Source organism: Stegostoma tigrinum, chromosome 34 (genome assembly GCF_030684315.1).
Source record: "Stegostoma tigrinum isolate sSteTig4 chromosome 34, sSteTig4.hap1, whole genome shotgun sequence".
NCBI lineage: Eukaryota > Metazoa > Chordata > Chondrichthyes > Orectolobiformes > Stegostomatidae > Stegostoma > Stegostoma tigrinum.
In genome coordinates this window covers 8,613,149-8,639,496 of record NC_081387.1, presented here as the reverse complement: position 1 = coordinate 8,639,496, position 26,348 = coordinate 8,613,149, and the positions used below count along the sequence as shown (strand labels likewise).

The window sequence follows — 26,348 nt, the reverse complement described above, 5'->3', positions numbered from 1 at the left end:
CCCCCTCCCTGGTGACAGAAAGCTGAGAATGACAGGCTCCACTCCGGTGACAGAAAGCTGTGAGTGACAGGCTCCCCCCAGTGACAGAAAGCTGAGTGTGACAGGCTCCCCCGCTGGGTCACAGAAAGCTGAGAGTGAAAGGCTCCCCCCCACCCCCCGGTGATAAACAGCTGACAGTGACAGGCTCCCCCCCTCCCTGGTGACAGAAAGCTGAGAATGACAGGCTCCACTCCGGTGACAGAAAGCTGTGAGTGACAGGCTCCCCCCAGTGACAGAAAGCTGAGTGTGACAGGCTCCCCCGCTGGGTCACAGAAAGCTGAGAGTGAAAGGCTCCCCCCCACCCCCCGGTGATAAACAGCTGACAGTGACAGGCTCCCCCCCCCCGGTGACAGAAAGCTGACAGTGACAGGCTCTGCCCAGGTGATAAACAGCTGACACTGACAGGCTCCCCCCGGTGACAAACAACCACTTTCCCTGGGTCACTGGTTACTCCGAGTCCCCACCATCTCTCTGTAGATTTTTCCGGAGTTTGCCGTGGACAGGGATGATGGAGTCGATGGTGAGCAGGCTCCTCAGGCACTGGAGAACAGAAACCAGCAGGCGCTGTTTAGCGGCCACCACCTCGAGGGGACACTCCATCACCGGCCGTACTCTTTGTTCTCGATGGTTAGCTGCAAAATCGGCTTGAGCCTGCAGGTAGGCCCCTCCCCGCTCCGCCCAGGGATGAAGGTGCCTGGGGATATTCAGCAAGGCATCTGCAACAATCCTGCACGCCACCCTGGTGTTGATCTGCCGTAGACTGCCAGACACACGACAGAGGTAATGGTGTACAAGGAACTCAAAGGTACCCCCTGTAGGTAGGACACTCCCAGCTGGCAGCTCACAGCTGCCCAGCTCAGCTAACGGGACTCCTGCATGGTAGTGCTGCCCTTCTTCAGTTGTCTGCATACTCTTCGTTTCATCCTCGTTTCTGACCAGCTGTACTGTTCCTTGTTTCACACCTCCCAGTTCACCCGATTCCTTCCCCTTACTTTCTCTCCTCAGGTCCCCAGTCACCTGTCTCTCATTTACCCACTGCCCAGTTCCTGGTTTCTCACTCCCTATCTCACGTTCCCCAGTCCACTGTCTGTTGCTCCCAATCTCTTGGTCCTCAGTACCTTGTCTCTCTCTTCCAAGCTCCCGAGTCCCCTGTCTGTCCCCCTCTCTCCCCACCTCCCGAATCCCCCATCTGTCCCGCTCTCTCCCCAGTTCCCCAATCCCCTGTCTCTCGCCCTCTCTCCCCAGTTCCCCAATCCCCTGTCTCTCGCCCTCTCTCCCCAGTTCCCCAATCCCCTGTCTCTCGCCCTCTCTCCCCAGTTCCCCAATCCCCTGTCTCTCGCCCTCTCTCCCCAGTTCCCCAATCCCCTGTCTCTCGCCCTCTCTCCCCAGTTCCCCAATCCCCCGTCTGTCCCGCTCTCTCCCCAGTTCCCCAATCCCCTGTCTCTCGCCCTCTCTCCCCAGTTCCCCAATCCCCTGTCTCTCGCCCTCTCTCCCCAGATCCCCAATCCCCCGTCTGTCCCGCTCTCTCCCCAGTTCCCCAATCCCCTGTCTCTCGCCCTCTCTCCCCAGTTCCCCAATCCCCTGTCTCTCGCCCTCTCTCCCCAGATCCCCAATCCCCTGTCTGTCCCGCTCTCTCCCCAGTTCCCCAATCCCCTGTCTCTCGCCCTCTCTCCCCAGTTCCCCAATCCCCTGTCTCTCGCCCTCTCTCTCCAGTTCCCCAATCCCCTGTCTCTCGCCCTCTCTCCCCAGTTCCCCAATCCCCTGTCTCTCGCCCTCTCTCCCCAGATCCCCAATCCCCTGTCTCTCGCCCTCTCTCCCCAGATCCCCAATCCCCTGTCTCTCGCCCTCTCTCCCCAGATCCCCAATCCCCTGTCTCTCGCCCTCTCTCCCCAGTACTCCAATCCCCTGTCTCTCGCCCTCTCTCCCCAATTCCCCAATCCCCTGTCTCTCGTTCCTTCCATGGAGATCTGCTGTTTCAGGCAGCAGGAGCCTGAGTAGTTTGAAGGCCCCGTGGAGAGCATCTTGGAGTTGCCGTGCTAAGCCGATGGTGGGGGCACAGACCAGCAGGCAGTGGGGCTGGCAGCCCTGGAGACCGGGGAGACCGAGCAGGAGCTGGGTGCGGGGGAGGATGGGAGCAGTGCTGACAAAGCTGGCGGGCAGGGTGTCCAGCAGGGTGACCTGTGACAAGCGGTAGTGTGTCTCTGCTCCGGTCAGCCTCCTGAGCAGGGCCAGCTCCTCGTCTGGGAGGCAGTGCACTACCGATAGGCCTCGTCTCTGGGCCTGCTCCAACACATAGTCCGGCTGCCTGGGCCCCGACAGCAGCAGCCTGACCCCCAGGGCCTGCAGGCGGGCTAGCGTCTCCTCCGCCTGGGCCTGAGTCCAGCCCCGGGCCCGGGCCAGCCCTGCCGGCCCTTCTGGCTTCAGGGTGGATCCGGCCTGGGTCAGAATGGGGAGCAGGCTTTTTCCCACTGCCAGCACCCGGGTTGGGCTCTGGGTCTGGGCCTGGCTGCAGGGCAGAGCTGTGCTTCGGCTCAGCAGCAGACCCTCCAGCACCCGGCTGCTGGACACAGGAAGACCGGGCACCGTCACCTGCAGGCCTGGGAAACAGTCAGCTGCCAGCCCCAGGCCCCGCTCAGCCTGGCCCCCTCCCAGTCGCTCAATGTAGTCACAGGCCAGCTGTGACAGCAGGGGGGCGTGGGTCAGCCCCACTTTACCCCTGAAGTAGGCCCCCAGCACTCGGGCTGCCTGCTCGGATGGCAGCTGCAGCTGCCCAGCCCGGGCACTGAGAGCCTGGGCACAGTGCGGGGCCAGCTCCCTCCCCAGCACCGGCTCCAGGACCTCCCGCTCCAGCCTGGCCAACCCCCTGACCAGCCAGTGTCTCCTGGCAGGGCCCTGCCCTCTGGTCTCTGCCCTGACTCCCCGCAGCATGGCGGCCAGCAGCAGGATGAAGGACTTGGCTCCGTCTCCCGTCAGTCTGCAGTGAGCCGACATGCTCTGTACCATCAACCTGCCGATGGGAGAGAGAGAGAAAGGCGGGGAGGGGGGCAGGCCCATTCATCAAATAACCCCACACATGCCATCCTCCTATTACTCCCCATTCCCCCCATTGCTCCCCATTACCCCCCCATCACTCCCCTTCCTCCCCATCACTCCCCATTTCTCCCCCATTGCTCCCCATTCCCCCCCAATCGGTCCCCATCACTCCCCATTCCCCCCATCGCTCCTCATCACTCCCCAGTCCCCCCATCGCTCCCCATTCCCCCCATTGCTCCTCATCACTCCCCATTCCCCCCATTGCTCCCCATTCCTCCCCATCGCCCCCCAATCTCTCCCCATTCCCCCTCAATCTCTCCCCATTCCCATCACTCCCCATTCCCCCCCATCGCTATCCGTTGACCCCCAACTGTCCCCATTCCCCCCATCGCTCCCTGTCCCATAATCGTACCCCGCCCCCGATCGCTTCCCATGCCCCAATTGCTTTCCATTCCCCGATCGCTCCCCATCCCCTCATCGCGCCCCATCCCCTGATCACTCGCTATCCCCCAATCGCTCCCTATCCCCAGATCGCTCCCCGTCCCCCGATCGCTCCCAGCCTGTAAACCCACCCCATCCTGTGATGACCCTCTATCCTGTAAACATGCCCTCTGCAAAGAGCTATCGGTTTAGAAATATGGCAGTGCTGCTAGGAACAGGAGGAGACCACCTGACCCTTCATGCTGGCTCCATCATTCAAAAAAGGTCATGTTTGATAATATTTATGTCTTCTGTCAATCAGGCACCTAACTCAGCCTTGAATATTTTCAATAATCCCACTTCCACTGTTTCATGAGGAAGAGAATTCCAGAGACTAACAGTGTCCTGAGAAAAAACATTCTCATCCCTCATGGTGAACTCTCATTCTTAAACAATGCCCAGGAGTATTAATCTCACCACAAGATTGCACATCCTCCTGGTAACCACCCTGTCCAGCCCGTTCATGATTTTACATCTTTCAATAAGGTCCCCTCTTGGTATTTTAAAATCCAAGGGCTACAGGTCGAACGTACTCAGCTTTCCTCAGAAAGCAGGCACATTATCTCAGGAATGAGTCAGATACACTGAGACCATTCTGGAGTACTGAGCACAGTTTTGGCCCCAATGTTTAAGAAAAAAATGTTATCTCACTGGAGGCAGTACAGAGAAGGTTCACTAGGATGATCCTTGGTATGGAGGGATTATATTGCGAGCAAAGGCTAAGCAGAGATAACCGGAACTGCAGATGCTGGAGAATCCGAGATAACAAAGTGCGGAGCTGGATGAACACAGAAGGCCAAGCAGCATCTTAGGAGCACAAAAGCTGACATTCACCTGCACATCTGCCAATGTGGTATACTGCATCTGCTGTACCTGTTGTGGCTCCCTCTACATTGGGGAAACCAAGCAGAGGCTTGGGGACCGCTCTGCAGAACATCTACGCTCAGTTCGCAATAAACAACTGCATCTCCCAGTCACGAACCACTTCAACTCCCCCTCCCATTCCTTAGACGACATGTCCATCATGGGCCTCCTGCAGTGCCACAATGATGCCACCCGAAGGTTGCAGGAACAGCAACTCATATTCCGCCTGGGAACCCTGCAGCCTAATGGTATCAATGTGGACTTCACCAGCTTCAAAATCTCCCCTCCCCCACTGCATCCCAAAACCAGCCCAGCTCGTCCCCGCCTCCCTAACCTGTTCTTCCTCTCACCTATCCCCTCCTCCCACCTCAAGCCGCACCTTCATCTCCCACCTACTAATCTCATCCCGCCCCCTTGACCTGTCTGTCCTCCCCGGGCTGACCTATCCCCTCCCTACCTCCCCACCTACACTCACCTCTACAGGCTCCATCCCCATCCCTTTAACTTGTCTGTCTCCTCTCCACCTATCTTCTCCTCTATCCACCTTTGATCCGCCTCCCCCTCTCTCCCTATTTATTTCAGAACCCTCTCCCCTCCCCCTCCCCCTTTTGTGATGAAGGGTCTAGACCTGAAATGTCAGCTTTTGTGCTCCTGAGATGCTGCTTGGCTTGCTGTGTTCATCCAGCTTCACACTTTGTTATCTCAAAGGCTAAGCAGGTTGGGACTCTACTCGCTGGAGTTTAGATGAATGAGAGGCAATCTCATTGAAGCATATTGGATTCTTAAGGAGCTTGACAAGGGTAAATGCTGAGAGGGTGTTTCCCCTCATGGGAAGAGTCTCGGACCAAAGGGCATAGTCTCAGAATAAAGGGGCACCAACTTAAGACTGCGATGAAGAGGAATTTCTTCTCTCAGAGGGTTGAGAGTCTTTGGGACTCCTTGCCATAGAAAGACCTTGTGTATATTCAAGGCTGAGAATTTGAAGTTGGGGGAAAGGGCAGGAAAGTGGATGCGAGGAATGTTGCATCAGCCACGATCCTATCGAATTGTAGAGCAGGGTTGAAGGGCTGAAGGGCTGAATGGCCTACTGCTGCCCCCATTTCCTGTCGACTTGTGGTTTTAACTGACCTGGCAGCCGGGTGGTCCAGGAGCAGCGACTCCAGTATTCTGCATCCATCCTTGGTGATGTGGATATCTCCGGTATCTCGGACAAACAGCACCTGACCGCCATCAGGTCCAAAGCATCTCAACACAATCTTCTCCAGGGTTTCAGCGATGTGCACCAGCTTTTCAATATCCATCACTCGTGGACATCACACATTCCCTAAATACCTTCAGAAGGACAGCAATCCACACAAACTCGCTGGGCTGTAAAGAGAGCATGTACTGTATACAGGCAGACAGAACAAACCTGCCCCTTACTCTTTCAATCTGAAGGTAATACTTCAACTGAAAGTAAAGCTCTCCCTACACCATCCCCATCAAACACTCCCAGGACAGGGACAGCACAGGGTTAGATAAAGAATAAAGCTCCCTCTACTCTTTTAAACTGGAAGTAAACTTAGCCTGATGTGGTCCCTATCAAACATTCACAAGTACTGCCTGAGTTACACAGAGTAAAACTCCCTCTGCTCATTTAAACAAAAAAAAAGCTGAAAGTAAGCTCCCTTCATGCTGTCCCCATCAAACACTTCCAGGGCAGGGAAAGCACGGGACTACAGACAGAATAAAGCTCCCTCTTCTCTTTTAAACTGGAAGCAAAAGGAAAACAAAGCCTCCATCACCCTATTCCTATCGAACATTTTCAGGTCAGATACAGACATGCGTTAGATTCAGAGTAACACCTCTTCTATGCGTGGTTGTGAAGGTGCTATATAAAGGCAGGACTTGCTGACTCTTTCTCAACACTGATAGTCTAACCTTTGCTGTGCCCTGGGTGGGTAACACAGGTGCTCACCTTCAGGCTGACAATATATCACTGGGTGGGGTCTTTAAAAACTTCCTGTGTGCTGGACGGGCTGTTGATGACAATTCCGCACTGAGGCTGGGTCGGAGAATCACTGCCTTCAACCTGGGAAGAATCCAGATGCAACAGAAGTCAGACTGGATTTCAGAATCCCTACAGTGTGGAAGCAGGCCATTCAGCCCATTGTGTCCATACTGACCTTGCAGAGAACATCCTAGCCAGACCCATCCCTATCTCCATAAACCTGCATTTCCCATGGCTACCCGACCAGCCTGCACATCCCTGGGACAATTTTAGCATGGCCAATCCACCCTAACCAGCACATCCTTGGGCTGTGGGAGGAAACCGGGGCACCCGGAGGGAACCCGCACAGACACGGGGAGAACGTGCAAACTCCACACAGACAGTCACCCAAGGCTGGTATCAAACCCGGGTCCCTGGTGCTGTGAGGCAGCAGTGCTAATGACTGAGCCACCGTGCCATGCAAGTTTAAAGAAAAGACATATTTCCTGACCTGAGGATATCCCTATTCATTTTCAATCTAAAGAATTTCTCACTGAAGTATAGTCACTGTTGTGAGAGGGAACTCGGCAGGGCAATGCTCCCATTTGGATAATCTAACAATGATCAATATCTTTTCGTGACTCTGATGGAGGGATTAGTACTTTCTGAAGTTTGTCGCTGTGAGATCTTTTATGCCACCCGACAGCGCCTCTGTTTGTCATCCAGTCACAAAGCCAGCACCTCCGACAGTGCGGCTCCCCTCGACAGTGAATCATCTAATTTTGAATTCCTTGCACAATTTCTCCAGGCCTTGAATATTTTTATCCCTCAAGTAGTTATGGTGTTTCTGGCTGTGGTGTGGTTTGTAACGGCCGTGCCTTTGTGGATGAAAGTTGTGGATTCAAATCCCAATTTAGAACTTGAAGACAAAAGCTGGCTCTCCCACATACAGAAGGAGGGGGCAGTCCGCAGAGGATGTTAGAAAGGGTTATCATTCCTAGCAGGTATATTGACCATCCTCATGGCACTGTAACCAAGAACAGGGGTGTTATGCCATTTCTCTGGCAGTTATATTAAAGATGCTCACAGGCAGATCATAAACAGCAGAGTGACACAGAGAGCCGAGGGTATGTGTGGATGGGGAGGGATTATCTGCCCCACACCAAGGCTCCTGTGCGCGGTGGTAGTGTCCGGGGGCAGGAGGCCTGGTTTTAAGCCCCACCTGCCCAGAGGTAATGTCATAATATCTATCTCCCTTACCCCAGCCTGGACAACCCTAACCTCCCCCTACCCTCCAACCAACACCTACTGTAAACTACCAGGATGGACTATCTGACCAGGCTTGCTGAAGGGTTGTGCGTGGGATCTTGCTGTGCCCATGCACAGCCACGACATTTCCCCAGGTGGCAGCAGCTAAAATTTTGGGGCCTAGTGATCTGACCTCATGTCCACTTCCCACCCCTCTACCCCCCACCCACCGTGACTCTCAACCTCCTCCTCCTTATCCCCCGACCCGCCAAATGATCGAGAACCCATCTATCTACCTTGGCCTTAAATGTACAGGAGGGATCTGCCCCCACAGCTCTCTGTAAGCAAGGAGAGAAGAAATTCCTCCTCATCTCAGTCTGAGCTACATTGCTGGAGCTGAGGTGGAGATGATTGAGAGCATCCAGTTCCGAGGAGAGACAGTCACCGACAATCTATCTTGGTGCACTCAGGTCGATGTGACAGTCAGGAAAGCACATCAATGCTTCTACTTCCTCAGGAAGCTAAGGAAATTCACCATGTCTGTAAAGATTCTTACTAACTTTCAGAAACGCACCAGAGAAAGGTTACAATCTGGACACACTAAAGCTTGGTTTGGCAACTGCTCTGCCCAGGACAGAGAGTTGTGAGCACAGGCCAGTCCACTGCGCAAGCCAACCATCCATTCACTGACGCCAGCTTTACTTCCTGCTGCCTCTGGAAAGCAACGAACAGCATCAGAGAGCCCTCCCATCCCAGTTATAATCTCTTCCTGTCTCTTCTGACAGCAAGAAGATACAAAAGGTTAGACGCAGCAGGTTTGAGAGCAGCCACTTCCCCCCACTGGGATTAGAATTCTGAACGGAGCTCTCAAATCGCTCTCTGTAAGCCTGCTCTGTGGCTGTGACATTGTATTCCGTGCTCTGTTCTGTTACCCCAATGCATTCTGTATGGTACAATCTGCCTGGACTGCATTCAGAACAAATCTTCACACCATACTGAGATGCATGTGACGCTAATAAACCTTCCCAGTGCCCCTCCACTCCCACACTATGACAGAGCCGCCCCATGATTCTAACATGTTATTAGACCATGAAGGGGCCCCCCCATCACTCTAACATGTTATTAGACCTCTCTAGAGCCCCCCCATGATTCTAACATGTTATTAGACCATGAAGGGCCCCCCCCATCACTCTAACATGTTATTAGACCTCTCTAGAGCCCCCCCATGATTCTAACATGTTATTAGACCATGAAGGGCCCCCCCCCATCACTCTAACATGTTATTAGACCTCTATAGAGCCCCCCCATGATTCTAACATGTTATTAGACCAGGAAGGGCCCCCCCCCATCACTCTAACATGTTATTAGACATCTATAGAGCCCCCCCATGATTCTAACATGTTATTAGACCAGGAAGGGCCCCCCCCATCACTCTAACATGTTATTAGACCTCTATAGAGCCCCCCATGATTCTAACATGTTATTAGACCAGGAAGGGCCACCCCCATCACTCTAACATGTTATTAGACCTCTATAGAGCCCCCCCGTGATTCTAACACGTTATTAGACCAGGAAGGGCCACCCCCATCACTCTAACATGTTATTAGACTGTAATAGGCCCCCCTCATCACTCTAACATGTTATTAGACCTCTATAGAGCCCCCCCGTGATTCTAACACGTTATTAGACCTCTGTAGAGCACCCCCCATCACTCTAACATGTTATTAGACTGTAATAGGCCCCCCTCATCACTCTAACATGTTATTAGACCATGATAGAGCCCCCCATCAGTCTAACATGGTATTAGACCATTATAGAGCACCCCCCCCCATCACTAGAACATGTTATTAGACCATTATAGGGCCCCCTCCCCATGAGGACGCCTATCGCCGTTACCATGGTGATCCTTGGGGGTTTTATTTCTCCAAACCCTCGAAGCAGGCAGATCTTCAGCCACCCGCATCGCCGCGGCTCGGGAAGGACCCCCAGCCGTTTTATCCACGTGACCGCAGGGTACCGGATTTTGCGCAGGAGCGATCGGCCATCTTTGTTAAGGGACCGACTCGGAATTGGGCCGGCCATCTTGGTAATGGGAGCTCGTCGCTCCTCCCGCCTGAACTGCACAAGATTCAAAATCCCCCCTCCCCTTACTGCACCATAAAACCGGCCCAGCTCATCCCCGCCTCCCTAACCTGTCCTAAGGGTCTAGATTCGAAACATCTAAAGAAAGCTTTTGTGCTCCTGAGATGCTGCTTGGCCTGCTGTGTTCATCCAGCTCCACACTTTGTTGTCTCGGATTCTCCAGCATCTGCAGTTCCGATTAACTCTTCCTCTCACCTACCCCCTCATCCCACCTCAAGCCCCATCCCCATCTCCTCCCCACTAACCTCAGCCCACCCCCTTGACCTGTCCGTCCTCCCTGGACTGACCTATCCCCTCCTTATCTCCCCACCTACACTCACCTTCACTGGCTCCATCCCCGCCTCTCTGACCAGTCTGTCTCCTCTTCACCTATCTTCTCTATCCATCTTCCATCCACCTCCCCCTCTCTCCCTATTTATTTCAGAACCCCCTTCCCCCACCCCCATTTCTGAAGAAGGGTCTAGGCCGGAAACATGAGCTTTCCTGCTGCTCTGATGCGGCTTGGCCTGCTGTGTTTATGCAGCTCCACACCATGTTATCTCACCTTTGTTTAGGCCTTCCCCCCCCCAGGGGTAAAAGGGAAAGGAAAGTCATACGGCCATCTTGGTCATGGAAAGGCCCTGGCTGCCACCCTGAACATGCCAAAGTGGGGCCCCACCATGTTTGTAAAGGAGGCAGAGCAGGCTTGGTAGAACCTTCTCTCCAGCCAGTTCGCCCATCTGGTCACCTTGTTCACCCATCTGATCAGTCAGTCTGCACCGTTTTGTTGAGGATGCTATTATACTCAGCAATAACCTGCACACAATAAAGACACAGTAAAGACTACAGAAGTTGTAAGATAGTTGTAAGAAGGTGTAAGATTGCAAAAGCACAGCCGGTCAAACCTTCAGAGGTTTTGGCCCAAAACGTTGACTTTCCTGCTCTTCACATGCTGTCTGACCTACGGTGCTTTTCCATCTTCACACCTGTAGACACAAATACTCAGTTTGGGTTGACCTCATTACAGTCTTGGCCTGATTGGAGCAAAGAGAGTTGTGTAGCAGAGGTGAGCTGAGAGTGTGTGAAGTGAGAATGAGTGCTCTTGACTTCATGATGGCTTTTGACAGAGTATGGCATCAAGAAGCTCCAGCAAAATGAAAGTCAATGTGAATAAGGGGGAAAGCTGTCCACCGGTTGGGGTCATATCTGGCACAAGGGAGGACAGTTGTGGTTGTTGGAGGCCAATTACCTCAGCTCTGAGTTCCTCAGAATAGTGAGCTAGACCCAAATATTTTAAGTTGCTTCAACAATGGCCTTCAGTCTACCAGAAGATCAGAATGCTAATGACTTTACAATATTCTGCACCATTTGCAAGTCCTCAGACACCATAGCCAAATGCAGCAAGACAGGGCCTGGTAAGTGGTAAGCAAAATTTGTGGACAAAAATGCCAAGAAATGACTATCTCCAACAAGTGAGAATCTACCACGGCCCTCTATGTCACCATTACCCAGAAACTGATCTAGAGCAGATATATAAATTCTGTGGCTATAAGAGCAGGTCAGAGTCATAGAGTTATACAGCATGGAAACAGATTCTTCGGTCCAACCAGTCCATGCCAACCATATTTCCAAACAAAACTAATCCCATCTGCCTGTGCTTGGACCATATCCCTCCTAACACTTCTTATTCATGTACTTATCCAAACATCTTTTAAACATTGTAACTGTACCTGCATTCACCGTTTCCTCTGGAAATTCACTCCACACGCAAAGCACTCTCTATTAAAAAAAAACGTATTTTATAAATCTTTCTCCTCTCACCTTAAAAATGTGGCCCCTAGTCTTGAAATCCCTCTCTCTACGGAACAGAAACCTGCCATTCACCTTATCCATACCCATCATGATTTTATAAACCTCTGTAAGGTCACCCATCAACCTCCTACGTTCCAGTTAAAAAATAGCCCCAGCCTTATAACTCAAACTGTCCATTACCAGCAACATCCTTTTTAATCTCTTCTGAACCTTCCCCAACTTAATAATATCCTTAACAAACTGAACACCATCTGCAACTTCTCAGTTTCAATGTTTCAAAAGCATTTATATAAGTACATGAATAAGAAATGTTTTGGAGGGATACAGGCCAAGTGGATGCAGATGAGACTGGTTTAGTTTGAGATTATGATCAGCATGGACTGATTGGGCCGAAAGGTCGATTTCGACACTGTATGACCCTATGACCCAACTGATAAAGGTCTCTTTGTAATTTTAGATAACCTTCTTCGTTGTACGCCATATCATCAATTTTGGGGTCACCCGCAAACTTACTAACCATGTCTTTTATATTCTCATCCAAATCACATATGTAAATGACAAGCAAAAGTGGACACAGCACTGATCACAGTGGAACGCCACTGGTAGCAGTCCTCCAGTCTGGAAAACAACCCTCCACCATCACTCTGTCTCCGGCCATTAAGCCAATTTCGTATCCAATTGGCAAGCTCACCCTGAATCCTGTGTGATTTATCTTTACTAATTAGTTTACCATGTAGAACCTTATCAAAGGCTTTACTAAAATTTAAGTAAACAATGTCAACTGCACAGCTTTCATCAACCTTCTTGGTAACTGCTTCAAAAAACTCAATAAAGATTGAGAGATATGATTTCCCTTGCACAAAACCATGTTAAGTAGCCCTCATCAGTTCTTGCCTCTCCAAATGCATATAAATCCTCTCAGAACTCTGCTGTGAATAACACATCTCCTGACTCCCTAGAGCCTACCCATTATCCAAAAGTAAGAACCGTGATGAAACACTCCATGCTTGCCTGCATGAGTGCAGCTCAAACAACACTCAAGATTCTTTGCACAAAGCAGACTGTTTGATTAGCACCACATCCATCAGCATTCATTCCCTCCGCCACTGACACTCAGTAGTGGCAATGGATATCATCTACAAGATCTACGCTGCAGAGTTTTACCATCTGAAGTCTCAATGTGTGAGTCTATGGAGCTGGAACCGGCTCTGCTTTCTTTATCTCCATCTCTCCATTTATCTGTCTTCATCTCTTTCCACATCTTTCTGTCTATATAGCTCGATCCTCATCTCTATCTCCATCTCTCCATTCACATTACTTTATCTTCCTACCTTCAACTTCATTCCCATCTCTCTATCTTGATCACTCCATTGATTCCCAACTCTCTCTCTCTGTCACTCTCTAACTCTATCTATATCACTCCACCTCCTTTCTCCTTTTGTTTTGATTATTCCAATTTCTCTCTGCTTTTCCATCTTTCTTTCTTCAATCTTCCTTTGGTTTGTTCTACCGTCCTTCACATCTCTGTCTTTCTCCACCATTCTCATTGTCCATCCTCTTTTCCTCTCTTCCTTTCCTTGTCATAGATCTCTCCTATCTTTGAAAATGGTGAGCGTGTGTTGGAGGTTGGAGATGGTGAGTGTGTGTTTGGCGTGTGGAGCAGTTGAGTGTGTGTTGGAGGTTCGGAGATGGTGAGTGCGTGTTTGGTGTGTGGAGCAGTTGAGTGTGTGTTGGAGGTTGGAGATGGTGAGTGTGTGTTTGGCGTGTGGAGCAGTTGAGTATGTGTTGGAGGTTCGGAGATGGTGAGTGTGTGTTTGGTGTGTGGAGCAGTTGAGCGTGTGTTGGAGGTTCGGAGATGGTGAGTGTGTGTTGGGGGTTTTGATATGATGAGTGTATTGGGTGTTCGGTAATGGTGAGTGTGTGTTGGGGGTTTTGATATGATGAGTGTATTGGGTGTTCGGTAATGGTGAGTGTGTGTTGGGGGTTTTGATATGATGAGTGTATTGGGTGTTCGGTAATGGTGAGTGTGTGCTGGGGTTTATGAAGGTATTTTGCATGCTTGCCTTCATTGCTCACACACTTCAATACCGGATTAGGGATGATAAGTTGAGGTTATACAGAATGATGGTGAGGCCTGTTCTGGAGTATTGTGTCCAGTTCTTCTCTCCCTGTTATAGAAAGGTTATGATTAAGCTGGAGAGTGTTCAGAAGAGATTTATCAGATTTTTCTGGGAAAGAATGTTTTGAGTTATAAGGAGAGACTGGATAGACTGAGACTTTTTTCACTGGAGCATAGGAGGTAGAAGGGGTGATTTTATAGAGGTTATAAAGCCATGAGAGATATCGATAAGGTGAATGACAAGTGTCTTTTTCCCTCTGTTGGGGAGTTGACGACGAGGGGCATATTTTTAATGTGTGGAGAGAAAGATTTAAAAAGGCATGAAGGGCAATGTTTTTATACTGAGAGATGATCATGAGTGGAATGTCCAGAAGAAGTGGTACAGTTATAACATTTTAAATAAGTTTAAATAAGTACATGAACAAGAAATATTTGGAGGGATATGGGCCAAGTGCAGGCAGGTGGGACTGGTATAGTCTGCATTACGGTCAGCATGGACTGGCTGGACCGAAGGGTCTGTTTCTGTGCTGTATGACTCGAGATGACAGGACTGCACCAGGCAAGACAGCACCTTCCAAACCCATGACCTCAGCCAATGAGGAGATACGTGGAAACACCAGCAGCGGAAGATTCTCCTCCAAGCCTCTGTCCACCTTCCACATCAAGCAGATGTTCACCTGCACATCCGCCAATGTGGTATACTGCATCCGCTATACATGGTGTGTCTTCCTCTACATTGAGGAAACCAAGCGGAGGCTTGGGGACCGCTTTGCAGAACACCTACGTTCGGTTCGCAGTAAACAACTGCACTTCCCAGTCGCGAACCATTTCCCATTCCTCAGACGACATGTCCATCCTGGGCCTCCTGCAGTGCCATAATGATGCCACCCGAAGGTTGCAGGAACAGCAACTCATATTCCGCTTGGGAACCCTGCAGCCCAATGGTATCAATGTGGACTTCACCAGCTTCAAGATCTCCCCTCCCCCAACTGCATCCCAAAACCAGCCGAGCTCGTCCCCGCCTCCCTAACCTGTTCTTCCTCTCACCTATCCCCTCTTCCCACCTCAAGCCACACCTCCATTTCCCACCTACTAACCTCATCCCGCCCCCTTGACCTGTCCATCCTCCCTGGACTGATCTATCCCCTCCCCACCTCCCACCTACTCTCTTCTCTCCACCTATCTTCTCCTCTATCCATCTTCGGTCCGCCTCTCCCTCTCTCCCTATTTATTCCAGAACCCTCTCCCCATCCCCCTTTTCTGATGAAGGGTCTAGGCCCGAAATGTCACTTTTGTGCTCCTGAGATGCTGCTTGGCCTGCTGTGTTCATCCAGCTTCACACTTTGTTATCCTGAATTGGAAATCATTTCGTGTCGCCGGAACAAATGATCTATGGACCTGGCATCACACTGGCACTGAAATTCATACTCCACATTTGTGCGATGGGCTGAAGGGTCTCTGGCTCCAGGGGACCGTTCCGCCCCTGTTGACACTCTCGGCCCTGCCCATTGCTCCAGATCCCGCCCACGGATCCGCGAGCCCACACCAAGTCCACGCCCACTTCGTACGGCCCCGCCCATTCACCCACCGCCATCCGAACCTAACCGCACAGCTAGGGCCCCGCCCTGCCCAATCAAACCGGACCACGCCCACACATACTCCCCGCATTGTCTCCGCCTACCCACTCACGGACCCGCCCATTCAAGTGCTGCATGTACTGCTTAGAGCCCCGCCCACTCGCCAGGCCACGCCCCAGGTGTCTGGGCCTACCGGTGCCCTCGCTGTGCGCTTGCGCGAATCGCCGTTGTCCGTGACTGTGTGGGGTCGCCGCTGTCACTTGAGCCCGGGGATTTGGGGCCTAGTGTCCGAGTCTGAGAAACACTGAACCCCAAGATCGACGATAAAGTATTCGGATCCAATGAGCCGTTGGATGGGGAACGGGCGGGATTTGGGGTAAAGCTCAGTAAAGGAGGAGGAGTGGATCATCAGCAAAGCCGGGGGGAGGAGGTGGAGAGAGAAAGCTAAAGAGAAGGAGGTGTGGATAGAGAAAGAAGAATAAAGAGGAGGGGAGAGGACGAAAGAACCAGGAGATAAAGGAAGTAGAGATAAAGAAGCAGAGAGGGTCACTGACTCCCTTCCAGGATAGAGAGAAAAGGACGTGGACAGTAGAAAGGAAGAGTGAAGCAGACAGAGTCTGAACAGAAGGGTGTCTGGGTCAGAGAATGTGAGGGTAGAGAGAACAGGAAAGGATAGGACACGCATCCGTCCATCTATCCAGGGTACAGACTGCTCAGGGCGAGTGACTGATCCAAGGGGCAAAGTGGCTGATCTTCCTTCCCCTCCCCTCCTGTAGGTTCTAGCAGTCAGGGGCCCCCCTCATGCACAGTGGTCAGATTGGCTTTAAAATGGGGAAGGAGTAGTGAATGGGCTTGAGGTGGATCAAGATATTAGGGTCCATAGGGGAACAGTTGGGTTTTGTGGAGATTGCCAAGCAAGGCTCGGGTGGGGAGAAGGGGAGTGTCTTTATGGTGAAGGCAATACCGATGGACAGAGCTGCCATCAATGCAAAGCAGAGGATGAGGAGGACCTGGCTATCTCTGTAACCTCAAGATCCTTGGCTTGTTGCTCCTGCACTTGGAGATTTCTGCAACTTTGGAATTGTCCGGGACACAATGTGCGAGAACAGCAGAGGTGAGCAGCACACACCTGGGCTTGGGGCACTGGGAATGAATAAGGTGTCAGCAATGTGTAATATTACCAGGTATCCAGTAAGGGAGTTCTGCCAGACCAAGAGTCCTTAGGATGCAAAGTTCACAGTTCCTTGAGAGCAGAATTGCAGATAGACAGGTTAGTGAAAAGGTGTTTGGTATGCTTTCCCTTATTGGTCAGTGCATTGCATATAGGAGCTGGGATATTATGTTGCAGCTGCACAGGACATTAGGTAGGCCACTGTTGGAATACTGCATTCAGTTCTGGTCTTCTTGCTACAGGAATGATGTTGTGAAACTTGAAGTGGTGCAGAAAACATTTACAAGGATATTGCCAGGGTTGGAGGATTTGAGCTGTAGGGAGAGCCTGAATAGGATGGGCTATTCTGTCTGGAGCATTGGAGGCTGAGGGGTATGTTATGAGGTTTGTAAAATCATGAGGGGCATGGGTAGGATGAATAGCCCTTTTTCAGAATAGGGAAGTCCAAAACTAGAGGACATAGGTTTAAGGTGAGAGAGGAAAGATTTAAAAGGGACCTAAGGGGCAACATTTTAATGCAGATGTTGATGGATGTATGTGTGTATGGAATGAACTGCCAGGGGAAGTGGTGGAGGCTGGTACAATAACAACATTTTAAAAGGCATCTCGATGGATACTTGGATAGGAAAGATTTAGAGGGATATGGGACAAATGCTGGGACTAGATTAATTTAGGATATTTGGTTAGCATGGATGAATTAGACGGAAGGGCCTGTTTCTGTACTGTATAACTATGGCTAAGCCATATGGTGAGGTGTGCGTCACGCTGGCGTCCCATCACCAACTGTCTCCCTGCTGAGATCCCACTCATGGCATGGCAGGGAGGGACAGGTGAGACAGTCAGTAGATGAAGTTCCTGACCTCAATTTGTTAATGCCCTTGGAGTCTTCTCGCTCAGCTCACCCAATTCACATGCTATGACCGTTCGGTTCACGGGTTAGCAGAAAGTGGCGAATTAATGACCTGCATCCCTATGATGTCTGGGCATGCCAGGGTGCTCACAACCAATGGAAATGTCACCAGTGTTTTCATGCAGGACCCATGGTTGACAGTGGATGCACAGCAAGCTCCGATTAGCTGCATTGTGATAGCAATCTGATGGTCCCCCTCTTGTTTTTGTGATGCTATTTGAGCAATGCGCACTCACCCAGGGTGCAAGATAAAACCATTTCTTCCTCTTTGAAACAGCACCATCAGTGCAGGAAATAACAAGGTGTAAAGCTGGATGAACACAGCAGGCCAAGCAGCATTCAAGAAGCAGGAAGGCTGACGTTTTGGGCCTAGACCCTTCTTCAAAAAACCCTTCTTCTTCATCGTCTGCTGCTTGGCCTGCTGTATTCGGCCAGCTCTACACCTCGTTACCTCAGATTCTCCAGAATCTGCAGTTCCTACTATCTCATTAATGCAGGAATTGACTTGGAAGGCACCAGAGGTAAGTGAAAGTCATGTGATATGAAAAAGTAATGTAAGCAAGCCAGAGTGTGAGAAGGGACAAAGGCTAAATTTAGCCATAAAGAAAGTAATTTGAGGACAGAGACTAGTCATAGCAGGGATGGTTCATCCCTGTGTAATTATATGGCCTGTAGTATGTAAGAGATCTTATTGGTTTGATCAGTTTCAGTGCTGGACTTCAGATACTGAGCATCAGCTTGTGTCACAGTAGTGTATCTGTAAGGTTGAGAGATATGTAGACAGCATGTTTTTGAAAGGTGTGATCACCCTGCAGCATAAGTGCAATGAAAGGGGGGATGGGTGACCATCATTTAGAAGAAGGGCAGTGGGTGGGAGCCAGGAAAGCCCCAAGTGTATATCAGTCAAGATTTTCTGTGTTGGCATTGGTAACAGATCTCCTGGGCTGTGCAGACATGGCCCAGCTACACAGTAGAAAAAGAGGGAGAAGATTAGTGATGGGAGAGTCAATAATGAGGGCTGCAGACAGGATTTTCTGAGGCCACAGATGTGACTCCAGGGCAGTTGCTTCCTCCTTGGGGTCAGGGTCAAGGATGTCACTGAATGGCTGCAGGTCATTCTGAAGGGGGAAGGTGACCAGTCAGTGATTGTGGTTCAAATTAGGGCCAAGGCGATCAGGAAAAAGGCAACAAGAATTCAGAGAGCTAGGTAGCAGATCAGAAAGCAGACCTCGAAGGCTGTAATCTCTGGATTATTCCCAGTGCCACATGAAGCAAGTATAGGTGATAGAACAGATGAATGCGTGTTGAAAGAGTTAGAGAGGACATTAGATTTCTGCAACTCTGGTTTAGTTTCTAGGGAAGCTGGCAACTGTCCGAATCTGATGGTATGCATCTGAGTCAGATTGAGATGAAGCATCCCTGCAGGAACAGGGAATGGGTTCTGCTGCCGCTTTTGGAGAGATATTAAACTAATTTGGCTCACGTATGGGATAAGGATTGGAGGTACATAGGACAAGTATAGAACGGTGAGTCAGTGGCTAGCACTGCTGCCTCTCGGCGCCCGGGACCTAGATTTGATTCCAACCTTGCACAACTGTCTGTGCAGAGTTTGCACGTTCTCCCCGTGTCTGCATGGGTTTCCTCTGGGTGCTCCGGTTTCTGGAATTGGAAAAGTAATGAAAGGGCATGCAAAAACACTAGCCAGTAATATTAAGGAAATCCAAAGGTGTTTTATAAGCCTGTTCAAGCCTTGAGGATAACCAGGGAAAGAGTAAGGCTTGTTACAGACCCAATAAAGTCAACCCTGAAAACAAAGCTGAGATTTTAAGTGGGAACTTTGCATCTGTATTCACAACAGAGAAAGAATGATGGAGGTCGAGAATTCAAGGAGGAAGAATGTAATATATTTGAACAAATTAGGATTGAGAGGAGGAGGTATTTGAAGTTTTAGTGGGTTTGAGAGTTGCGGGAGGCAAATTGCAGGGGTTCTGACATTAAATATTAATTTTCGGCCTGGCCTTCGAGAAGTGAAGGTTGGCTGATGTGCCATTGCTGACAAGCATTGGTACGGATAAACCAGTAAACCAGTGAGTCTAACCTCAGTGGTAAGAAAACTATTGGGAAAAAATTCTGAGGCTCAGAATTAATCTCCAGTTGGAGAGGCGAGGACTAATTAAGGATAGTCAGCATCATGTTTTCGGGGTGGTGGGGTGGGGTGGTGTGATCATGTCCTGTGAATTGGGTTGGATGATTTGACGTGATTATTAGATGAATGTAGTTGATGTGTGAATAAAGTAAGTGTTTTGACAAGGACTCGCATGGTATACTGATTTAGAAACCAGGATCCCATGGGATTCTGAACAATCTGGCAAATTTGATCCAAAATTTACTTAGCTGGAAGCAAGTTGAAGATTATTTCTCTGACTGGAAGCCTGTGTCTGGTGCATTCCACATGGGTCAGTGCTGGGACCCTTGCTGTTTGGAGTCACTGTTACTGATCAAGATGTGAAGGTAGGAGGTATGATCACTAAGTTTGGAGATGGTGCAAAGTTTGTTGTTGTGGTAGATCGTGAGAAGGAAAGCCTTGGATTACAGAACAACATGGATGGCCCGGTTAGATGGATTGAACAGTGGAAAATCAAATTTAATTCTGAAAAGTTGAGAACTAACAAGTCCAAGGGAATACTTGATGAGTGGTAGAGTCAGAGGTTTTACAGCATGGAGAGAGGCTCTTCGGTCCATTGTAATTGTGTGGTTCATCAGGCATCTATCTATCTTTTTTCTACTATTTGACTTTTTGGTGGTGTTTTGGGTGTTCATTTAAATGATTCTTCAGTGTTTTGATGGAGTCTTGCCTCTCCCACCCTGTGGGTTCCAAATTCCACCCCCCTCCCCCCATCTTATGACTCTTCCCCTGAGGGAAACATTTCCACTTCTCTTTCCTATCTGTACTCATAACTTGGTACATCTCAATCACTGTTCCCATCTCAGTCTTCTCTACTCTCAGAAAACAGCCCCATCCTAACTAGTCTGTCTTCATAGCTAAATTGGCCCAGCACAGGCAACATCCTGTTGAAGCTGTGTATAATGTTAGGCCACAGTTGGAGTGCTGTGTGTAGTTTTGGTCACCACACTATATGGAGGGTCTGAGTGCGCTGGAGACAGTGCAGAAGAAATTCCCTGGGTTGGAGCGATATAGCTACGCAGAAAGACAAGATAGGCCGAAGTCATGCATTTCAAAGGACAAAATGTTGAGGGGAGACCAGATTGAGGTGTACAAAGTTCTGAGGGGCATAGACAGAGAGAAACCTTTTGCCTTAGTAGAGGGATCAATCAGCAGGAGGGGGTGCGGTTTTGTGGCAGGGAGCAGGAAATTTAGGGGCTATGTGGGGAAGCCATTCTTTCAGCAGATGGTGATGGTTATCAGACGATGGCCTTGTATCATTGCTGGACTGATAACCCAGAGACCCAGGAGGTGTTACGGGGACCTGGGTTCAAATTCCACCACAGCAGTTGGTTTAATTTGAATTCAATAAGTATCTGGAATTAAGAGTCTAATGATGACCATGAAACCATTGCCAATTGTCGGAAAAACCAATCACGTTCACTAATGTCTGTTAGGGCGTCCTTACCATGTGAGCCCACTGCAACGTGGTTGATTTTTAACTGCCCTCTGGGCAATAAATGCTGCCATGCCAGCGACACCGTCATCCTGTGAATGATTTTTTTTAAGAAAAAGACTAGATCTTGCTGCTCAAAAGTGTCTAGACACCCTCAAGAGATTGAAGAACTATTTGGATGAGCACTTGAACTCCATTCCATACATGGTTACAAGGGAAGCGTTAGAACCTGGGATTAGTATAAAAGCCAGGGGAAGGTCGTAAGACTGGAGTGGCCTACTGTTGATGGTGTAACCTGAGGGTTGCCACACCTCAAGTGAGGGAGAGGTTGAGAATGTAGGGTCTTCGTAGTGACCTCAGTCAGTGTGGGAATTGAACCCACACCATTGGGATGCCTCTGTTTTGCTAGCCAGCCGTCCAGCCAACTGAGCTAACTGACTCCCAAGGGATTAGGTTATAGACATGCTTGATGACTGGACAAGACGAACCAAAGGGCTTTTGCCTGTGCAGTAAAAACTCTTCTGATCATCTCATTGAAAATACCCATCTCCCTCAGCAGCAGAGGAGATGAATTTAAAAGTACTTTGTAAAAGGAGTTTCGAGCCCATACCCACCCTCTGAAGTGCATCCCACCCAGACCCGTTCCTGCACCACCCAACCCCTGTAGCCTTGCACTTCCCATGACAAACTCACCTAACCTGGTATTCCTGGACACGATGGGGTAACTTAGCACGGCCAATCCACCTAACCTGCACATCTTTGGACTGTGGGAGGAAATCGGAGCACCCAGAGGAAACCCACACAGGCCCAGGTAGAACGAGCAAACAGCACGCAGACAGTCGTCCGAGGGTGGAATCGAACCTGAATTCCTGGTGCTGTGGGGCAGCAGTGCTAACCACTGGGCCACCGTACTGTCCCATAAGGTAGGTAGGAGATGCTCTTCGGAGGGGTGGTGTAGACCCAATAGGCTGAATGCCTGCTTCCACGATTGTGTGATTTGATAAAAAAAACGTTTAGTCGGGGAAAGCTTTTATCTAGAGGCAAGCGGTAGGGAGAAATAGAAACCCTTATTACATTTAAAAATTGAGGTACTGTAATCGACAGGGTTACAGATCAAAGGTGGGTTAGCATGGAAACCTTTTCTCGAGCTCGTACAGTCACAATGGGCCAATTAGCCTTCAATTGTAAATAATTCAGTAAAGGATCTGATTTATTTCCTGTCATATCATCATGGACCGGGGTCTTGCAGGTAGGCACAAGCACTCGAACACCTTGACATCCTCTTGTATACTTTGGCGTTCTGTGTATTATTGACCTGGCGGAGGATTTCTTGTGATTACTCTTCGGTTTCGGGTTTCGATAAATATCTGATGTGGTTGTTGTGCTGGGCCTGTTGGAAAGCAGATCCCGGGTACTGTCTGGTAAAGGGTCTGCAGAAAGAGTAGCCTGTAAGACTGGTTAATTCAGCACAATTGTGCTTTCACTTCAGGGCATTGTCTCCCAAGTGTAATCGTATCCGCAGACACATTCCATCTTTGATCGTTCTGGAGTGGTTCTGTGAGTGTGTGCCAGAGGGTGTGCGCTTACTGATTTGGTTTGTTGAGCTGCCTGAAATTGCAGTGCTGTACATCATGATTCCCAGAAGCAGTGTCATTCCAGGCATATCTTTCAGGCTAATAATGCTGTTCAGAATTTTTTTTTTGCCAGAGATGCAATAAATGCACAGAGGTAAAACTGGAATCTGTCAATATTTACCAAAAAATGCAATACTGAACTGTTACAGAATTTCTTGGGAAACAGTACATTTTTGGAGGACTTGTCCTACTCTGTGTGATTAAGCCATACTGTAACACAGCATAGAAACAGGCCCTTCAGCCCACCGTATCAATGTTGACTAACAAACACCAAACTACACTAATCCTATTTACCTCCACTTGGTCCATAGCCTACTACACATGGACATTTTAAGTGCCCACCCAGATTCTTCCTAAATGAAGTGAGAGTACTTGTCGCTCCCTCCCTCCTGCTTGCTCGCTCCCTCCCTCCCTCCTGCTCGCTCCCTCCCTCCCTCCTGCTCGCTCCCTCCCTCCCTCCCGCTCGCTCGCTCCCTCCCGCTCGCTCGCTCCCTCCCTCCCGCTCCCTCGCTCCCGCTCCCTCCCTCCCGCTCCCTCCCTCCCTCCCTCCCTCCCTCCCTCCCTCCCGCTCGCTCGCTCGCTCGCTCCCTCCCGCTCCCTCCCTCCCGCTCCCTCCCTCCCGTTCGCTCCCTCCCTCCCTCCCGTTCGCTCCCTCCCTCCCTCCCGTTCGCTCCCTCCCTCCCTCCCGTTCGCTCCCTCCCTCCCTCCCGCTCGCTCGCTCCCTCCCTCCCTCCCTCCCGCTCGCTCGCTCCCTCCCTCCCTCCCTCCCGCTCGCTCGCTCCCTCCCTCCCTCCCTCCCGCTCGCTCGCTCCCCCCCTCCCTCCCGCTCCCCCCCTCCCTCCCGCTCCTCCCCCCCCTCCCTCCCGCTCCCCCCCCCCCTCCCGCTCCCCCCCCTCCCTCCCGCTCCCCCCCCCTCCCGCTCCCCCCCTCCCTCCCTCTCCCCTCCCTCCCTCCCGTTCGCTCCCTCCCGTTCGCTCCCTCCCGTTCGCTCCCGCTCCCCCTCTCCCGCTCCCCCTCTCCCGCTCCCCCTCTCCCGCTCCCCCTCTCCCGCTCCCCCTCTCCCGCTCCCCCTCTCCCGCTCCCTCCCTCCCGCTCGCTCCCTCCCTCCCTCCCGCTCGATCCTACTCCCTCCCGCTCGATCCTACTCCCTCCCGCTCGATCCTACTCCCTCCCGCTCGCTAGCTCCCTCCCGGTCCCTCCCTCCCGCTCCCTCCCGGTCCCTCCCACACTCCCTCCCGGTCCCTCCCTCCCGTTCGCTCCCTCCCTCCCGTTCGCTCCCTCCCCCTCTCTCGCACCCTCCCTCCCCCTCTCTCGCACCCTCCCTCCCCCTCTCTCGCACCCTCCCTCCCCCTCTCTCGCACCCTCCCTCCCTCCCTCCCTCCCGCTCGCTTCCTCCCTCCCTCCCGCTCGCTTCCTCCCTCCCTCCCTCCTCGCTCGCTCGCTCGCTCGCTCGCTCGCTCCCTCCCTCCCTCCCTCCCGCTCCCTCCCTCCCTCCCTCCCGCTCGCTCCCTCCCTCCCTCCCGCTCGCTCCCTCCCTCCCTCCCGCTCGCTCCCTCCCTCCCTTCTGCTCGCTCCCTCCCTCCCTCCCTCCTTCCCGCTCGCTCCCTCCCTCCCTTCCGCTCGCTCCCTCCCTCCCTTCCGCTCGCTCCCTCCCTCCCTTCCGCTCGCTCCCACCCTCCTTCCCGCTCGCTCCCTCCCTCCTTCCCGCTCGCTCCCTCCCTCCTTCCCGCTCGCTCCCTCCCTCCTTCCCGCTCGCTCGCTCCCTCCCTCCCTCCCTCCCGCTCGCTCCCTCCCTCCCCTCCGTCCGCTCCCTCCCCTCCGTCCGCTCCCTCCCCTCCGTCCGCTCCCTCCCCTCCGTCCGCTCCCTCCCCTCCGTCCGCTCCCTCCCCCCCGTCCGCTCCCTCCCCCCCGTCCGCTCCCTCCCTCCCGTTCGCTCCCGCTCGCTCCCTCCCTCCCGCTCGCTTCCTCCCTCCCTCCCTCCCTTCCGCTCGCTCGCTCCCTCCCTCCTTCCCGCTCGCTCACTCCCTCCCTCCCTCCTTCCCGCTCGCTCGCTCCCTCCCTCCCTCCCTCCCTCCTTCCCGCTCGCTCCCTCCCTCCCTCCTTCCCGCTCGCTCGCTCCCTCCCTCCCTCCCTCCTTCCCGCTCGCTCGCTCCCTCCCTCCCTCCCTCCTTCCCGCTCGCTCGCTCGCTCCCTCCCTCCCTCCCTCCCTCCCGCTCGCTCGCTCCCTCCCTCCCTCCTTCCCGCTCGCTCGCTCCCTCCCTCCCTCCCTCCCTCCCGCTCGCTTCCTCCCTCCCTCCCTTCCGCTCGCTTCCTCCCTCCCTCCCTTCCGCTCGCTCGCTCCCTCCCTCCTTCCCGCTCGCTCGCTCCCTCCCTCCTTCCCGCTCGCTCGCTCCCTCGCTCCCTCCCTCCTTCCCGCTCGCTCGCTCCCTCCCTCCTTCCCGCTCGCTCGCTCCCTCCCTCCCTCCCTCCTTCCCGCTCGCTCGCTCCCTCCCTCCCTCCCTCCTTCCCGCTCGCTCGCTCCCTCCCTCCTTCCCGCTCGCTCGCTCCCTCCCTCCCTCCCTCCTTCCCGCTCGCTCGCTCCCTCCCTCCCTCCCTCCTTCCCGCTCGCTCGCTCCCTCCCTCCTTCCCGCTCGCTCGCTCCCTCCCTCCCTCCATCCTTCCCGCTCGCTCGCTCACTCCCTCCCTCCCTCCTTCCCGCTCGCTCCCTCCCTCCCTCCCTCTCGCTCGCTTCCTCCCTCCCGCTCGCTTCCTCCCTCCCGCTCGCTTCCTCCCTCCCGCTCGCTTCCTCCCTCCCGCTCGCTCGCTCCCTCCCTCCTTCCCGCTCGCTCGCTGCCTCCCTCCCTCCCTCCTTCCCGCTCGCTCGCTCCCTCCCTCCCTCCCTCCTTCCCGCTCGCTCGCTCCCTCCCTCCCTCCCTCCTTCCCGCTCACTCGCTCCCTCCCTCCCTCCCTCCTTCCCGCTCGCTCGCTCCCTCCCTCCCTCCCTCCTTCCCGCTCGCTCGCTCCCTCCCTCCCTCCCTCCTTCCCGCTCGCTCGCTCCCTCCCTCCCTCCCTCCTTCCCGCTCGCTCGCTCCCTCCCTCCTTCCCGCTCGCTCGCTCCCTCCCTCCTTCCCGCTCGCTCGCTCCCTCCCTCCCTCCTTCCCGCTCGCTCCCTCCCTCCCTCCCTCCTTCCCGCTCGCTCGCTCGCTCCCTCCCTCCCTTCCGCTCGCTCGCTCCCTCCCTCCCTCCTTCCCGCTCGCTCGCACCCTCCCTCCTTCCCGCTCGCTCGCTCCCTCCCTCCCTCCCTCCTTCCCGCTCGCTCGCTCGCTCCCTCCCTCCTTCCCGCTCGCTCGCTCCCTCCCTCCTTCCCGCTCGCTCGCTCCCTCCCTCCCTCCCTCCTTCCCGCTCGCTCGCTCCCTCCCTCCCTCCCTCCTTCCCGCTCGCTCGCTCCCTCCCTCCCTCCCTCCCTCCTTCCCGCTCGCTCGCTCCCTCCCTCCCTCCCTCCTTCCCGCTCGCTCGCTCCCTCCCTCCCTCCTTCCCGCTCGCTCGCTCCCTCCCTCCCTCCCTCCCTCCTTCCCGCTCGCTCGCTCCCTCCCTCCCTCCCTCCTTCCCGCTCGCTCGCTCGCTCCCTCCCTCCCTCCCTCCCTCCCTCCTTCCCGCTCGCTCGCTCCCTCCCTCCCTCCCTCCCTCCCTCCTTCCCGCTCGCTCGCTCCCTCCCTCCCTCCCTCCTTCCCGCTCGCTCGCTCCCTCCCTCCCTCCCTCCCTCTCGCTCCCT

General features: G+C 52.9%; 2 protein-coding genes across 5 annotated transcripts in view; one reads left to right on the top strand and one right to left on the bottom strand.

Annotated features, from left to right (window-relative positions):
• Positions 1 to 15,952, bottom strand: part of bbs10 (Bardet-Biedl syndrome 10) — a 17,354-nt gene extending 1,402 nt beyond the window's left edge. The window contains exons 1-5 of the mRNA XM_059639600.1: positions 15,456 to 15,952; positions 6,374 to 6,487; positions 5,545 to 5,784; positions 1,936 to 3,046; positions 1 to 1,212 (exon numbers count right to left, since the gene is read on the bottom strand). The exon at positions 1 to 1,212 is cut by the window's left edge and continues 1,402 nt beyond it. Of these exons, the coding sequence (XP_059495583.1) occupies positions 487 to 1,212; positions 1,936 to 3,046; positions 5,545 to 5,717 (2,010 nt within the window). The 5' untranslated portion in view covers positions 5,718 to 5,784; positions 6,374 to 6,487; positions 15,456 to 15,952 and the 3' untranslated portion in view covers positions 1 to 486. The remainder of the gene's footprint in view (positions 1,213 to 1,935; positions 3,047 to 5,544; positions 5,785 to 6,373; positions 6,488 to 15,455) is intronic.
• Positions 15,418 to 26,348, top strand: part of rxrba (retinoid x receptor, beta a) — an 89,459-nt gene continuing 78,528 nt past the window's right edge. For all 4 annotated transcript variants that reach the window (XM_048519979.2, XM_048519976.2, XM_048519978.2 and 1 more), the window contains exon 1: positions 15,418 to 16,376. In XM_048519979.2, coding sequence (XP_048375936.1) covers positions 16,358 to 16,376 — 19 coding nt within the window. In that variant the 5' untranslated portion in view covers positions 15,418 to 16,357. The remainder of the gene's footprint in view (positions 16,377 to 26,348) is intronic.